Source organism: Oratosquilla oratoria, chromosome 20 (genome assembly GCF_046742065.1).
Source record: "Oratosquilla oratoria isolate Oo_2021 chromosome 20, ASM4674206v1, whole genome shotgun sequence".
In the NCBI taxonomy this organism is placed as follows: Eukaryota; Metazoa; Arthropoda; class Malacostraca; order Stomatopoda; family Squillidae; genus Oratosquilla; species Oratosquilla oratoria.
This window is the reverse complement of record NC_134796.1, coordinates 24,460,815-24,478,642: the sequence shown is the minus strand read 5'-3', so window position 1 is coordinate 24,478,642 and position 17,828 is coordinate 24,460,815. Positions and strand designations below refer to the sequence as shown.

General features: G+C 43.0%; 1 protein-coding gene across 1 annotated transcript in view; it reads left to right on the top strand.

The window, feature by feature from the left end:
- The window catches only part of LOC143036406 (CAAX prenyl protease 1 homolog), a 47,161-nt gene that overhangs the window by 17,287 nt on the left and 12,046 nt on the right, over positions 1 to 17,828 (top strand). The window contains exons 3-5 of the mRNA XM_076203736.1: positions 10,673 to 10,876; positions 11,014 to 11,109; positions 12,494 to 12,692. Of these exons, the coding sequence (XP_076059851.1) occupies positions 10,673 to 10,876; positions 11,014 to 11,109; positions 12,494 to 12,692 (499 nt within the window). The remainder of the gene's footprint in view (positions 1 to 10,672; positions 10,877 to 11,013; positions 11,110 to 12,493; positions 12,693 to 17,828) is intronic.

Below are 17,828 nucleotides of genomic sequence, written 5' to 3'. Positions count from 1 at the left end.
TGACCTGCCCAGCTCTGGCGGGTAGGCTCTTGACCTACCCATCTCTGGCATTTGTGACATAGGTGTCGTAGGTTAATATAGGGGGTTAGTGGGTTGTTGTAAGTAACGGCGTTAGTCTCGCTATTCTATACATTGTGGTATACATTTTAGGGTTAGTCGTATAGTTGGTGGGTGTTGTTAGGTATATTAAATATATGTTAGCTTATGGGTAATATTATAGGGCAGTTATAATAAGGTGCTTTTCATGGGTTAGTCTGATGGCATTTGGCATGTTCGTGGTGATATCCTGTTTTGTCTGAATTCTGCTGCGTTAGATGTATGTTCTGGGAAATGCAAGGTAAGCAAGAGGGGAGTCTTGCAATATTGCAAGCACGTGGATCATGTGCATGGTAGGTGATGGTTAGTAAAGGTTACACTAGCAAAGTCAGCAGCAACCAGTCTGATCCCTAAACAGTGCGCAATACCACATAGACATCCTTCCTAGCATCACAAATATCCATAAGTCGTGGAAACAACAGTGGGGTGAAGTGGGACTTAACAAAATGAAAGGGATCACCACAAATATACACCCCTGAAAATATGAAATTATGCCAAGGAAATGGGAAGTAATTATATGTCGTCTCCGCATAGGACATTCAAGGCTGACCCATGAGTATCTCATGAGTGGTAAAAATCAACCTTACTGTGAAGATTGCTTAATCCCCATGACTATTTAACATTTGCTGGTTGAATGACCTAATCACAGAGAACTGAGAGAGCGTCCCTTCCCAAATAAGAAAAAGAGAGATGGTAACTATAATTTGGACAAGATATTGGGAAAAGAACTGCAGTATGATTATGAGGGAGTCATTAAATTCTTAAAAGAAGTTAACCTACTTGAACAAATTTAGTAACATACAAATTAATATTGAAATATAATCTTACCACTCTCATTTCATTAGATATACTCCTACATATATATATACTCGTCTATAGGTCGAAATCTTAAGGAATTTTTTTTTTAGGCCAAAACCTAGGGGTCGACCTATACACAAGTAATAATCTTGTTAGGTTGAAATCCAGACATGACAAGAAAGGCTAGGAAGAACTCTTACCTTTTCTTTAGGTTCAGAAATCAAAATATCTACATACTAGTTACTACCAGTAAACAATGGGGACATAAAATACAAATACGTACCAAAACATATGAAATTCCTTCTAGATACGGTAACCCCATACTGTGGTTTTACCTGTTTGTTAAAATTCTTAGCACAGGCAAGCTTATTATATCATATATACTATTATAGTACCCATAGTTGTTTGAAAAATAATAAAATGCTGTGATATTCTCAAATTTAGGTATTTTTGCAGTTTTGACCATGGGCGCAATATAGCAATAGAAAATCATTAATTTTGTAAATTAAAATGTATCAACATAATATGCAATTTTGTGGGCGGAAGTGAAAATAAAAAATACCTTGCTACAAGCAAATATGCTAATGAATGAAGTCGGTAGCATAGGATCGGGACGCCATCTTGTCTGTCAATTGACGGCCTCGGTACTTCCGACAGTACCTCGCCAGGTACATTTTCTTGAAGAAATGTTATGGAGTGGAGATACATGCATTCCTTCAAGCTGCAAGAACTTTGTACACCCAGCAAGCTGAGTGGTTGAAAAGCCCGCCAACGTCTCTCACGACGACGACAACGAGGACGAACCGGATGACATTTAATTTGCAGGTAATGATTTATTAAACACAGGTTAGGTTAGTTTGGGTTAGACGAATTTATCATCCTTTCATTTCTTCGACGTCGGCATCTATCATAACAAACATGGCTTACCGTTCGTCCGACACGATTTCGTTACTTACGAAGTCTGTTTTAGCACCTTTTTTGTTTTTTATTTCCGCTCACAAAATTGCATATTACGTTGATACATTATAATTTACAAAATTATTATCAATTTTTTATTGCTATATTGTGCCCATGGTCGAAACTAAAAATTTACCCAAATTTAGCTTTCCATATGGTATATATTATTGTTACCATTACCAAAACAATGCATGGATCTCACCATCACGAAAACAAACTGTTCAGTATTGCCAACTTGTTACTGTTACAGTGACACATGGTATAATCCTAAATATTTTAACTAAAATCCACCAAAATTGTTTTCCTTGCTGTCATCATCTTCACCACCAAACAGCTCCTCTCACTCATTTCTGTGTAGAGTATCGTCATACGGATCAACTTCATCAGCCATAGGAACATCAACATCATCTTCCTACTCCACATTATCATTAGCCTGATCATCCGCACAGTTGAGATTACAAGACTACTCTGAGACACTGTTGGTTAAAATTGTTTCTAATGAAACGCGCATAGCCAGTTTATTCCGTATACTGTACATTACTTGGTAATCTGTTCAAGTTTTTCACTCTGCTGAAATGGCAATTTCAGTGAAACTTATTAAATATTAAAATCAGTGAACTTGAAAAAAACAAACTAAAATACATCAGAATTAATGAAGTGAAAAAAAAACCATAATAATCAATTGCTATACCAGGCAAGCCATGCCACTTCAAATCATTAAGACAGTGGAATGCTCACAGCACCAAAACAAAAACAAGCCACTCGACCTATACATGAGGTATATGGAAAATTCCAGATTTTTTGGTCAAAAATGGGGGGTCGACCTTTACACGAGATCGACCTATAGACGAGTATATATGGTATATATTTACTCAATCTTCTCAGATTTTTCCAGACCAACACTAAGGGCCTAGTTAGACTCTTTGGACTGGTTGGTCCTAAAATTTGTAATAACAATGATAAAACCAAATAACTTTTAACTCTATTCAGATCTTAACATAATTTAACACCATATATATATATATATATAACCATTACACTATTTGATAACTAATACCTGATACTGAATTTAGATTTATTAGTATTTACCTTCATCTATACATAGTAAATCACTATTATTATCTATACCCAAAATTGAATCTTAGAATATAACAATTCGGCGTCTATGACCGCTGCAGTTACAACGCCAGATAACCTTTAATCAATCAATCAATCAATCATAAAATTTAGATTAGGACGGCAGTTAGCAGTTGACTCAAATCCTGTGGGTGTAGATTAACCCCGAGGTTGAAGAATTTTATAGCCTCAATAGCATGGTTGGTAGAAGCATAGACTTGCTAACGCACAAGTCCTGGGTTCGAGTCCGGGGACATACTTGCATATACCAAAGGCTTTTTCCCCCCTATATGGGGGGTAGCCAAAAAGATAAAGGTATAGAAACCACTCCCACCCATTCCATTTCCTATATATTCCACTCCCCTCCACCCTCCTCCCTCCCTCTTATCTTGGCCCCTCTCGTGATGACAGATCATCCATGCATCCTGTCCACTGCCCTGGGTCAGAAGCAGTGTTGCAAGACACAGCACATCCACAGCAAGGCCGCTTCATAAATTTGACAACCCCCCCTCTCCGTCCCCTCATGCAGAAAAGGAGATGGGGAGAAATCCCTTTGGGCTGTGTCAAATTTTTCTCATACATTCTCACCCCCCATCCCCCACCCACTCCCCCTCATGCATCACAGCACCATCTATACACAACCCCTCTCCATTCATCCCTATCTTCTGTCCTTTCCCGTCCTTCCTCCACAGACATTCCTCTCTTTTGTAATGCCCCTTTCACCCCATCCATCCATCTCATCCTAGGACACCCCCTCATATTCACTCCTTTCACCTCTGCCTTCCACACTTCTTTTACTAATCTTTCCTCACTCATTCTTTCCATGTGTCCAAACCATCCGTATACTCTTTCATCAACCCTATCTCCCAGTTCCCTTTCCACCCCTGTTCTCCTCCTCACCACCTCATTTCTTACTCTATCCAGCCTAGTAACTCCTATCATACTTCTCAGACATTTCATCTCAAACTCCTTCTCTCCTCCTCTCTCATGTTCCATGTTTCTTCCCCGTACAATGCTGTTGGCACAATCACTCCTTCATATAACCTCCTCTTAGCATCCATTCCCAGATGTCTATTTCTCATTACACTTTTTAATCTACCAAGGCATTTACTCGGTACTCTCAATCTACATTATACCTCCACCCCCACTCCTCCCTTTCCTGCCACATTTGCACCCAAATATCTGAAACTATCCACTTCCTCCAGTCTTTCACCCTTAAGGGGGTTGACTCTCATTTCGGTGATTCGCTCGATCGGATTATGCATTTCTGGTCCTCCCAACCTTATCTTTTTATGTAAGACAATGGAAATTTAACACAATGTGCAGGGAAATGGGATGCATCTGTGACAGAAATTCCATTGAAATCCATTAAGAAATTTTTACACGACAGATGATTTACTTGCAATTTTGAGTTATTTTTGAAATAACGTTTATTTTTCCAAAAGTATGAGGAGAATAAAGATTTCCTTTGGTGTACAGTTAGTAGACATCCAGATGTACCTAAACTAGTATACTCATAATTATAAGTGAAAAAGAAAGTCAGCCTTACAGCAAAAAAAAAAAAAATAAAAAATAAACTTTAAAAAATTGTCAAAAATATATATCAAGTAGGTTAAGAATGAATTTACTAATATTGTTAGATATAAGTATCACAATCATTTTCCAACAAGAATGATCAAAATTGCTTATTTACACACAAAGTTATAATTACTTTTGTGCGAAAAAACTAGTTTTGAGAAAATAGCATTTTTATGTTTATATATTCACTACTCCATGAAAGTCCCTCCAAAGAGTATCAAATGCACATATCTACTTACATAATCCTTCGACCATTTCTGGGAAGTAAGCAGCAGATGTTCATTACATTTCTTTTGTACTCATGCCAGCTGAGAATCATGACAATCCTAACCTTCCATATCCTTCACATAATAAATGGTACACATGCATTACAATCCCTTTGCTAAGGTGAGTATTCTTGCACTTCTCAGGTTCAGAATGGAGCAAAATACTTCGGCAACTATCACATCTGACATATTTAGTTATGGAGTAGTGAATTTATAAACAAGAAATGTATAAAACAGGATAGCAGGTGGAGAAATTACGCACGCATACGCTGAACCCTTTTTCAATTGCACTGAGTGTGGTGACTGCTGCCTAACCTATCATACAACAATATCAGAGTATAAAATTCTCAAAAAAAAAAAAAAAAAAAAAATACAAGGAAAACAAACTATAGCAAAGAAAGGGGCATGGCTGACGGGTGGACCTTTAAATCTCTGGCCCTTTAAACCCGCCATTACCTGAGAAGGGTGGCGTTATACGTCTGGAAACCAGTCCCGCGGTGTTCAGGGACACCGCACCAGTCCACACACGAAGTTTGACAAAATCAAGTATTTTTCACCGAAATGAGAGTTAACCCCCTTAATGCTCACTTCCAGGCTGCTGTCACTCTCTCCCCTTGTTCATCTCATCACCTTACTTTTGCCCACATTTATCTTCAGCTTCCTTCTTTCACACTTCTCAAACTAACTTCCTCAATCCCTCCTCTGATCCTGCCACAAGTGCAGTGTCGTCAGCAAACAACAACTGGCTCACCTCCCACTTTTCTCCATTTTCTTTAATTATCTCCAACCCGTGACCCACACCCTTGCATTCACCTTTCGCACCATCCCATCCATGTTAAGATTGAACAGCCAGGGCGACATACCACATCCCTGACGAACTCCCACCTTTACCTCAAACCATTCACTCTATCCATTTCTAATCCTAAACACAAGCTCTACTACTCTCGTAAAAACTCTTGACTCCTCTTAACAGCTTTCCCCCTATCCCATATATCTGGCAAACAACAACTGACTCACCTCCCACTTTTCTCCATTTTCTTTAATCATCTTCAACCCATGACCCACTACCCTTGCATTCACCTCTCGCACCACCCCATCCATGTAAAGATTGAACAATCAGGGTGACATACCACATCCCTGATGAAGTCCCACCTTAACCTCAAACCATTCACTCTCTCCATTTCTAATCCTAACACAAGCTCTTCTACTCTTGTAAAAACTCTTGACTCCTCTTAACCACTTCACTCCGGACTTAAATCTCGCGGGCAGCAGCCAATGCCAGCCGTACGACGTGTCGTAATAATACTCGCATCATAAAATATAGTCACCGCTTATATCGATCGTTCTCTCTTTCACCCGCTAATTTTGAAAACCACAGAGAATGGGATTCAGGGCACATTTGGGAGAATGTAAAAACACAGGGGCGACTACAATAAATATAATCAAGACGCCGATATGGCAGCGTCGCGAATCCACTTGCTCCTCATGACGCCTACGTAGGCGGCACCATATGGAAGGGGTTAACAGCTTTCCCCCTATCCCATATATCTGTAGTACCTCCCACAGTGCCTTCCTGTCTACCTTGTCATAAGCCTTTTCCAGATCCAGAAAAGCCCAAAAAACATCCTTACCTTTTCCTATTGCTTTCTCACATATCTGTCTTACCACAAAAATCATCTACACAACCCCTACCTGTCCTAAACCCACACTGTCCCTCACCAATTACTCCCTCTGTTCCTCTCCTAATCCTCTCAATCAAGACCCTCCCATAAGCCTTCCCAACTACATTCAACAAGCTGATCCCTCTGAAAATACTACTCACACTTGTCCCCCTTTCCCTTGTGAAGCGAAACTATACAGGCACTCCTCCAGTACTTTAACACTCTACCCTCTCTTAAACAAACATTAAATAACCTCACCAACCAGTCCACCATAACCGCACCTCCTTTCTTCAGACATTCTGCATGGCATCCATCCAGACCAGGTGCCTTACCTGATCTCATCATCTTAACATCCGGGGACAACTGCCAGAATTATGTGATTGACATCGTTGTCATTGGCGATTCTATTCAGGTATTACAACAACGAAAGTCCATCAAGGATGCATACCGGCCTGCTTCACCACTACCTATAGGTGGGCTTGGTTCTTTGTAGAATTGAGATTAGGACAGCAGTTAGCAGTTGACTCGAATCCTGTGGGTGTAGATTAACCCCAAGGTTGAAGAATTTTATAGCCTCAATAGTGTGGTTGGTAGAAGCATAGACTATCTAACGTATAAGTCCTGGGTTCGAGTCCGGGGACAACTGTCGGAATCACAGTCATCCCTCATTATTTGCAGGTTTTTTATCTGTGGTTTTGACTATTCACAGATTTCAATTGAAAAAAAAAATGAAAGAAAAAATAAATTTTGACCTATTGGAAAGCCACTAATGCATCCCGTGGCTCATGCTGCCCGCATGGGCCACGGGCAGCATGACCCGCCACTCAGTTGTTGATATTTGCTTTTGAAGTATTTCCTTTTATGCCATGCCAGTACGGGCCAAAATCTCGCGGGCAGCAGATGTGTCGTAATAATACTTGCATCATAAAGTATAGTCACTGCTTATATCGGTCGTTCTCTCTTTCACCCGTGAATTTTGATAACTATAGAAAATGTGATGAAGACAGTTTAGAGAGTATGTCATTACACAGGGGCAACTGCAATAAATATAATCAAGACGCCGATATGGCAGCCTCACATATCCACTTGCTCCTCATGCCTCCTACGTATGCAGCACCGTATGGAAGGGGTTAAAAGTTGGATTTTAGCAATGAAGGAGGGTAAGAAATACAAGATATGAAGTCGGTGAGTGAATGGCCCTATTATGGGCCATATTGAATTATTCTTAGTTTATTAAGTGTTATTAAATTATACTTGTTAACTGCTGATATATGAGAAGTGAATTTATTTTAAGTGGAAGACATTTAAAGCATGTTTCAACTGCTAGTAGAGAAGTGTGGCTAGAATGAAGCACGAGAGTGCAATTTTTGGCGGTGATATTCTGTAGATTTTCAATATTTTTCTCAAAAAGAGTATTCCCGGTTTTAACCATTCACAGGGGTTTTGAGAATGTATCCCCCGCGAATAACGAGGGATGACTGGGAAATAAGAAACTTAGTCCTAACCTTTTTGTCTATTTAAGACATCAAGGAATACACAGTTACAGAGACATAGGTGGATATATATATACATAAAGTAGTAGACAAGCTAGGAAACATGGGAAGGACACACAAGATGCTTCATAACCAGGTTGAGAAGTGTTTATTTTTAAGGACATTTGGTCACATGATGTTACATCACCTGGACCTGGTAACACGAAGCATTTTTTGCAATTTTCTTCTAATTAAGAAAATTCTAAAAAATGCTTTAAGTAGAAGAGTTAGTCCTGGGGAGGGGTGTGGGTGGTTGAATACTGGGAACTTTTGTATGAAGGTGGTGGAGCAATTTGTGCTAGCAGCTGGTGCATCCACATATGAAGTGGAGTGAATTTGAATGAAGGGAGTAGAGTCAGCTGATGCAAAGTCTTGTTCTGCTTGCTAGGTCATGTGAATGTTGTTTACTTTGTGAGAAGTTGCTGATGGCAATGCAGGGAGGAAATTATTTGCATATATGATACCATTTTGAGCAGGGTAAATGACGGTCATGTTGCTTCATCAATATTAAACTTATGAGGATATCAGCAGGAAAGTGAATATCAGCTATGTAGGTGTTAACTGGAATGAATGGGCACTCATCTTTGAAGCTAATGTCTAGAGAGAATTTACCAATGATCAGGAATGGTACACCATCTACATTGCAAAGGTTGATGTTGGGAGGGTTCCAGAATGGTGACACATTTTGTTGCTGTGTGGAATTTATGGAAACTGTTGATATTATGTTAACCCCTTCCATACGGTGCCGCACACGTAGGCATCATGGACTTGGATCTCGGTGGCAGCAGCCAATGCCAGCCGTACGACGTGTCGTAATAATACTCGCATCATAAAATATAGTCACCGCTTATATCGATCGTTCTCTCTTCACCCGTGAATTTTGATAACCATAGAAAATGCGATTACAAAAGAATTAGAAAGAATGTCATTATGGAGGGGCGACTACAATAAATATAATCAAGACGCCGATATGGCAGCCTCGCGAATACACTCGCTCCCCATGACGCCTACGTGTGCGGCACCGTATGGAAGGGGTTAACTGGGGAACCTGTGTCATGAAAGATTGTCACTTTGGTGTTGCTAGACATAGCATTGAATGTTAAGGAATGTGAAGACAAGTCTGGGATATTCAGGGTATTTACAGGTAGAGTTGAGTGAATTTCTGGGTGTGGAGTAATTGTCCTTGGTGTGCCCTGAGTCTTGGTATTCTGTAGTCATAAAGATGTTATGTGAATGCCTTGCAGGAAATGTGTTATGTGAATACCTTGCAGGAGAGTGATCTGGGGATTTTGGTCTGCGTTGCCTCCATGCTAATAGCACATGGCAATGATCACTCATGTGGAAACATGTACCTTGATAATTGCAGTGTCAGTTTGATTGTGAAGGGTTTCTGTGGTAACACATGTTTGTGAGGTGTCCTGGTTTATGGCAGTATTTACAAACCAGTTGTGTTCTTGGAGAGCATTGGTGTGAGTGATGTCAAGTGCGAGATGTATGTCTTGATCTCGTTTATAAATATTTACCCAGTGAGGGGGGGCCATATGACCTGGACCCCTCTCTCTCTCTCCTTCCTTCCCCTCTCTCTCTCTTTCTCCTTCCTTCCCCTCTCTCTCCTTCCTTCCCCTCTCTCTCTCTCCTTCCTTCCCCTCTCTCTCTCTCCTTCCTTCCCCTCTCTCTCTCTCTCTCTCTCTCTCCCTCTCTCTCACTCTCCATCCCTCCCCTCTCTCTCCCTCCCTCCCTTCTCTCTCCCTCCCTCCCCTCTCTCTCCCTCCCTCCCCTCTCTCTCCCTCCCTCCCCTCTCTCTCCCTCCCTCCCCTCTCTCTCCCTCCCTTCCCTCTCTATCCCTCCCTTCCTTCTCTCTCCCTCCCTCCCCTCTCTCTCCCTCCCTCCCCTCTCTCTCCCTCCCTCCCTCTCTCTCCCTCCCTCCCCTCTCTCTCCCTCCCTCCCTTCTCTCTCCCTCCCTCCCTTCTCTCTCCCTCCCTCCCTTCTCTCTCCCTCCCTCCCTTCTCTCCCTCCCTCCCTTCTCTCTCCCTCCTTCCCCTCTCTCTCTCTCTCCCTCCCTCCCCTCTCTCTCTCTCTCCCTCCCTTCTCTCTCCCTCCCTCCCTCCCTTCTCTCTCACTCCCTCCCCTCTCTCTCTCACTCCCTCCCTCCCTCCCTCTGCTCTCTCTCTCTCTCCCCTCTCCCTCCCCCTCCCTCCCCCCCTCTCTCTCTCCCTCCCCCTCCCTCCCTCCTTCCCCCCTCTCTCCCTCCCTCTCTCCCTCTCCCCCTCTCTCTCTCTCTCTCTCTCTCTCTCTCTCTCTCTCTCTCTCTCTCTCTCTCTCTCTCTCTCTCTCTCTCTCTCTCTCTCTCCCTCTCCCTATCTCTCTCTCCCTCTAATTCCCTTTCACTTTGTATTTCTCATTCACATTCTAGTCTTCCCCCCACCTTTCCTCCTTTCCTCCCTTTTTCCTCCCTTCCCCCCCTCATTTCCTCCCTTCCCCCCCTCATTTCCTCCCCTTTTTTACCCCTCCTTTCCTCCCTTTTCCCATTTTCAAAAACCAGGTAATGCATTACTCAGGCCTTAATTTCACCAAACTACCTGTTAGCTGCACTTGAGAGAAAAATAAATTGCTTGGACACTGGATCATTACTGATTGTTCATGTAATCATAATTGACTTTTTTTCCAGGGTATTATGCTGTATGGGGGCCTTCCAGCTCTTTGGAACGTCTCGGGCAGTCTGTCGCAGTGGCTTGGGTTTTCTGCTTCTAATGAAATTGCACACTCAATAGTCTTTGTATCTGTTGGGTCAATAATCAGTAGAATTATTAATCTACCCTGGTCAGTTTATTTTACATTCAAAATTGAACAGAAACATGGATTCAATAAACAGGTATCTACTTAATCATTCAAATTTTCTTACAGTAAGTGTACATTTCTATTAAGTTGCTCATAGAATCTGAATTGTTATTGTAATACATTGAATATAGTGCATGTTGACCTGTTATTCAATTTATATTTTTCTTCCAGACTCCAGGATTTTATATAAAGGACAAGATTAAAAAGATTGTTGTATCCCAAGTGATTTCAGCTCCACTTGTAGCTGGTGTTGTTTACATCATTAAGGTTGGTTTCCTATGACTTGTTTGAGAAAAGTAACCCCTCCCCCCAAAAAAATATATATATATGCCCCCACCAATCCAGCCAGCCATTACTTTCAAAATATGATAGTCAAACATGAAAGAACATCCTCATCCTTTTCACTCCAATTATTTCTTCTAAATCATTCAAGAATCCTGTCATTCTTATGTCCTCTCTCCAAATCCTGTTCCTGCTGCTGTTCTAAGTGTGTTCAGTTTTTATTTGCCTTCACTTTGAGGCCATTGAATGATGTGCATGGAAGAAAGAATTCCAAAATATTGTCTTTGATACTTGATACTTATAGAAGGATGATGAGTTTGTACTACTAGTGGTCATTTCATTAATCTGTTACTCTAGATCTTTCATAGGGGACCTATGACTCCCAGATATTATTGTCAGTGTAAAGCATAAGGTGTTCTGTATTTTCCATGTGATGATTGCATCTCTGCTGTACTAGGGGGTGCTGAAAAGTTCCTGGCTTTAAGGGTATTGTGAAAGGGTAGAGCTGTTACTTTTACAGGGGAGGTAGGACAACTATATTGGAGAAGATGGGCAAAAAAAGCACGAAAATGTGGGTGTCAAGGTTTTGGATCGGTCATTTCGAGGTTACAGATGAACCCTGGTCAGGACGGCCAATTCCACAACCACAGAGGAGAAAGCTGATGCTGTGCATGTCATGATTCTCGAGGACCACTGGATTTCAGCCAAAGTCTTAGCTGAAACTTGGGATTTCCTGCAAAAGAGTTGGCCACATCATCCACAACATTCTGGACATGAGAAATCTTTCCACAAAATGGGTGCCGAAATTCCTGAACGCAGATCAGAAACGCATCAGAGTGACAACATCAAAGGCGTTTTTGGACTGGTTTGCAGTGGGGATGGCCGATTTTATGGCTCGTTTAGTCATGTGGATGAAACTTGGCTTCATCACTATGATCCCCTGACCAAGCAGCAAGAAGTTTTGGACCCAGAAGTCGCTGGAAAGGTACTGGCTTCAGTGTTCTGGGACAAAGAGTGCTCCTCATAAAATACCTGCCAAAGGGTCACACCATCAATGCAGAATACTACATATCTATGTTGGATGAATTGCATGAAGCTTTGAAGCAGAAACACCATGGAAAGCTGAGCTGTGGTGTCCTCTTTTTGCAGGACAATGCACCAGCACACACAGCACATGATCCTGGCAGTGGGCAGGGGAAAGGGATGGCTTTTCATCTTCAAGGAGCTAAGATAAAAGGAAAAACAAATGGGTTTGGGATGGGCATATCCCTTATAAGGAGGCAGAAGCCTTTTTGTGTGTAGATATGTCTATCTGTACCTATATGTATGTAATTACTTATTTGTGATTTTTTTTTTATTTTCAATTCAGGCTGGTGGAGACTATTTCTTCTGGTACCTTTGGGGTTTCACCACCATCACTGGTTTTCTTCTTATGACCATCTACCCAGACTACATAGCACCACTCTTTGACAAATATGAACCTCTACCGGATGGGGAGCTGAGGACCAAGATTGAAGAACTTGCAGCTCGGATTTCCTTCCCCTTGACAAAGCTTTATGTTGTTGAAGGTTGGTATTGTAATGTATAATTTTGTTTAGTAGGGGATATGTAGGGGTGCCTACATGTGAATGATATTTTGACACAGCCCAAAAAGATTTTTCCCTGTCTTCTCTTTTTCTGCATGAGGGGACAGGGGGGATGTTGCTGATTAAGTGAAGTGGCCTTGCTGTGGATGTACTGTGTCTTGCTACATTGCTTCTAATCCAGGGCAGTGAGTGGGATATCGGGATGACCCATCATCCATGAGGAGCTAAGATGAGAGGAGGATATGGTGGTGGAGGGAAGTGGAATCGGTGAGAGTATGTATGTGCCTTTGACTTGGCTACCTCCCTTATAAGGGGGAAAAGCTCATGGTATATAGATAGATAAAAAACGTGAGAATTCGGTGAAGGAATGTACATACATATACCAGCAGCTTTTTCCCCTTTACAAGGGAGGTAACCAAAAATCAAAGGCATAAAATCCACTCCCACCCATTCCATCCCCACATACTCCTCCCATTCACCCTCCTCCCTCCCACTCATCTTGGCTCCTTCTGGATGATGGGTCATCCCTGCATCTCGCCCACTGCCCTAGGTCAGAACCATTGTAGAAAGACACAGCACATCCATATCAAGGCCACTTTATTTAATCAGTGACCCCTCGTCTCCATCCTCTCATGCAGAAAAAGAGAAGACTGAGAGATCCCTCGGGCTACATCAGAATATTATTCAAACATCCTCCTCGTATAATCCCTAAAGTATCAGCCGCATGCTTTAATGGACACAATAGTCATAACCAGAAGTGTAGGAAGAGTTTTTTGGTGGAAGTTAAGATGAAATTGGAGGATAGATGGAAAAAGAGGACATAAGGTAGGGAGGTGCTTAGAGTAAACTGCTTAAATGAGAAAGAAAAGAAGGAGTACAAGAAAAAGCTGAGAAAGGAGTGAGAGGGAGTGAAGGATAAATTAGAACTAGGAGTGGAGGAGGAATGGGGATGGTTCAAGGAGGGAATCAGGTGTGCAAAGTTGGTGTGTGGAACAAGGAGGATGGGAGGAGATAGAAGGAAGGGTAGTTAGTGGTGGGATGATGAAACAAAGAAGGTTGCAGAAGAGAAGAAAGGAGCATGCACAGATTGGTTACAGAATAGGACGAGGGAGTCATATGAGAGGTACGAAGAGAAGAGAAGATAAGTAAAGCACAAGGTAAAGAAGGCAAAATGAGAGTGGATGTAAAATGGGGTAAAAGTATATACATACTGTACATAATATGAAAGGCATTTTCCCCCATACAAAGGAAATAGCCAGAAAACAAAGGCATAAAATCCACTCCCACCCATTCCATCCTTACGTACTCCACTTCCATCCACCCCACTCTCTCCCTCTTATCTTGGCTCCTCCTGGATGATGGGTCATCCCTGTATCTTACCCACTGCACCCCTGGGTCAGAAGTCAGAAGCAGTGTTGTAATACACAGCACATCCACAGCAAGGCCCCATCATTAAATCAGCAAAAAAAAAAAAAAAAAAAAAAAAAAACAACCTTTCTGTCCCATCTTGCAGAAATGGAGAAGATGGGGAGAAATCCCTTCAGGCTGCATCAATTTATTTTTCATGCATACTCTCTCACCTTCATTCCCCACCCACTTCCTTTCATGTGTCACAGCATCATCCATACACAACCATTCTCCATTCACCCCTATCTTCTGTCTTCTCCTGTCCTTCCTCAACAGACATTCCCCTCATTCTCAATGCCCCTTTTACCCCATCCATTCATATCATCCTTGGTCCCCCTCATGTTCACTCCCTCTATCTCTGCCTTCCTCAACTGTTTTACTAATCTTCACATATTCTTTCCATGTGTCCAAACCATCCCAATACTCTTTCACCAACCCTATCTCCCAACTCCCTTTTCACCCCCATTCTCCTCCTCACCTCAATCCTCTCATTATCCAGCCTTGTAACCCCTACCATACTTCTCAGGAACCTCATCTCAAAGGTAGTAATATTATTTATTTCTACTTTTTTTTCCAGTTTGTATGGAATATTGTTTGGTTTTGTAGCAATGCTTCTTTGGTGAAGAGAAAGGGGTTTTGGTGATTTTCATTTATTATTAGTTATATGTCAATTTATCATTATTTACTATTTACCTGTTTGTTTATTATTTAACTAATGCATTTATTTATGTATTTTATTTGTTATTTACATTATTATAGTTTTTATTTATTATTTTATTGTTAATATGATTTTTTTTTTCGCATCCGACCTAGATATGGATCAAAAGGTCTCCTGTCGGCATGCTCCGCCTTTGTAATCCTTTGTCTCCTTTATTGTAAGGTATGAGTGAACTGATTTTACATGTGGTGGGAGCTGATATATATATACTGTGTGGGTAGTCAACTGTGGTGTGTAATTACATAATTGCACTGGGTTAGGTTAGGTCGGGTCAAGCAGGGTCACACTGTCAGAGAAGCATCAGGTCGTGGGTGACATGACGCGCGTTCCATGCCACGTGATCATCACGGTGTGTACAATATTCCGCTCTCAAAATTGCCTTGGCTTCAGAAGGCGTCCTGCACGTGAGAATTTGGTGGGTGGAGTGTCGAGGTGTGCCAGTTTTAGGCTGTCTATGGAGACCCATTCTGCCTTGTCAGAGATGGAAATGCAGAAGGTCTTGTCCTTACGCTCAAGGACAAGATGGGGGCTAGTGTAGGGATGGGTTAGTGGTGGGGTGTGAGCGTCCATTCTCAGGAAAACGTATGTTGAGGTGTGGAGGTGTTTTGGGAGGTATTCCTTCACCTCCTGGTGATGTGTTGGCACACATGGGGCAAATTTGCTGACAGTGCGTCGCAGTTGCTGCAGGCTCTCAGGAGAATCCTGTGGAGGGAAGAATTCTGCAGGCACGACGAGGGTTTGGCTGAGGACTATCTCTGCTGGAGACACATTGAGGTCATCCTTGATGGCTGTCTGAAGGCCAAGGTAGTTGGGGTAGCCAGGAGCTGTTGTTGCAGTGTACCATAAGAAATGCTTTGAGTGAGTGGTGGGCTCGCTCAACCATGCCATTGGCTGTAGGGTTGTAGGAGGTAGTGTGGTGGACTGCAGTACCCAGGAATTCAGTGGGAGAGTGTCACAGCTGCAACGTGAAGCAAGTTCCTTGGCCAGAGGTGATGTGTTCCGGGAGGCCAAATCTGGCGATCCATCCACTGAGAAAGGCTGTAGTCGAGTTCAGCCTTGGAGTGTTTCCTGCTGAAGAAACCGAGGGTTGTAGGTCTGCCATGAAGGATTTGTTCGAGCACACCCCCTATGGCGACATTGCTGGCAACTATTGACAGTTGTAGCTGGGCACCTGGTGCAGGGAAGGAGAGGGTGGTGACAAGAGTAAGGGCTTTTTTGGCGTTGACGAAGGCAGCTTCCATGGCGGGGTTCCACAGGAGGTCCTTCGGTTTTTCATGAAGGGTGTTACAGAGTTGGTGCAGTGTTTGAGCAATGTTAGGGAGGAAATGGTGGTAGAAGTTGACCATCCCAATAAATTCCTGTAGGGCTTTGATGGTAGTAGGTTTGGGAAATTTGTCGACTGTGGCGACTTTATCCTGTAGGGGACGAACACCGTCAGGAGAGATGAGGTGTCCCAAAAATGGGACAGACTTTTTCCCGAAGGTGCATTTGTCAAAGCGGACAATGAGGCCGTTGTCCTGGAGATGTTTGAGGATGGTCCGCAGGTGTTGGAGATGCTGGTCAGGTGAGTTGGAGATGACCAGAATATCATCAATGTAGCAATGCAGAAGTCGAGGTCGCCAAGGATGCTGTGGATGTCGTCCATTAGGTGCTGGAAGGTCGCACCTGCGTTTTGGAAGCCGAAACAGGAGTAATTAAAGGTGTTCATCCCAAAGGGGGTGGTGATGGCAGAGACCTAGTCTCTCCATCTCTAGGAAGGTTTTTTTGGTGATGGCGAGTTTCTCGGGCTGTAGGTGATGGTATTTGGCAAATACAGGGGGCCCAGATGCCTTGATGTTGTGATGCACGTGTTTAGCTGGTGTCTGTGGTGTCTGTTGCAGTTCAGGCTTAAAGATGTCGGGGTATTCCATGAGCAGGTGGGCGTAGGGCATTCTAGCGTGGTTGGCTGTGATGCAATTTGCAGGGGCACTGAGGCAGATGTGGTTGCGCAGACTAGGCGGCTGTTGGCGATGTCAACCAGTAACTTGTAATGAGCGAGGAAGTCAGCACCGAGGAGGGGTGTCTTGATGTCTGCCAGGATGAAGTTCTAGGAGTAGTGGCGACTCCCAAAGGTGAGGTGCAGGTGTTTCCACCCATAGGTGGCTATGGTAGTGCCATTAGTGGTGATGAGCCTAACACCAATGTCCTTGGGGACCCGGTGTTCTGCAGCAGATGCAGGAAATATGGACCTGCAAACACCAGTGTCAACAAGGAAATGACATTTAGAGGCCTTGTTGTTGATGTAGAGGCCACTGTGATGGACAGTGGTCCTTTTAGGCATTTTTTGTCCAGGTACATCCTGGTTGGCATTTCATGTGTGGTAGTAGCATAGGTGCAGAGGGGCGGTGATCCAGTGTCGCTGCCTTTCCTGGTGTTATTGGTGCCTGTTGGCTGGCGATGCTGCTGTAGCGAAGATTTCATCCATGACGCCGTCAGTAGCACAGACATCCTGACTCCTTGCTGCGGCGGCATGGTCATTTCCTCGGTGTTGCCAAGGGCAGATTGGATGGGTGCTTGGAGGTGCATGAGCCACAATTGATAGAGCATATCGACATTCCTGTTGGTTCCGTTGGCTGTGGGTGGGAGGCAGGCAATTGACATCATCTCGAGGTATGCTGTACTTGGTTTAATGTTCCCCAGTGGCTGTTGGGAGAGTTGGAGGATTTTTGCAGCTCTGGAGGCTGCTGGCGGCGTGAATTCCTGAAGCAGATACTGTTTCAGAATGTCATACTGTCGAGTTGATCAAGCCATTGGGAGATAAGTGGGAACACATCCTCGGGAATCGCCTTGAGAACATAGTCTGCCTTCATTTGGGACATGCTGATATACATGAATAATACATGGTAAAACATGAATAATATTTTGATGCTGCCTGAAGGGATATCTCCCTGTTTTCAGTATTTCTGCATGAGGGGACAGAGGGTGGGGAGGGTCACTGATTAAATGAAGCAGCC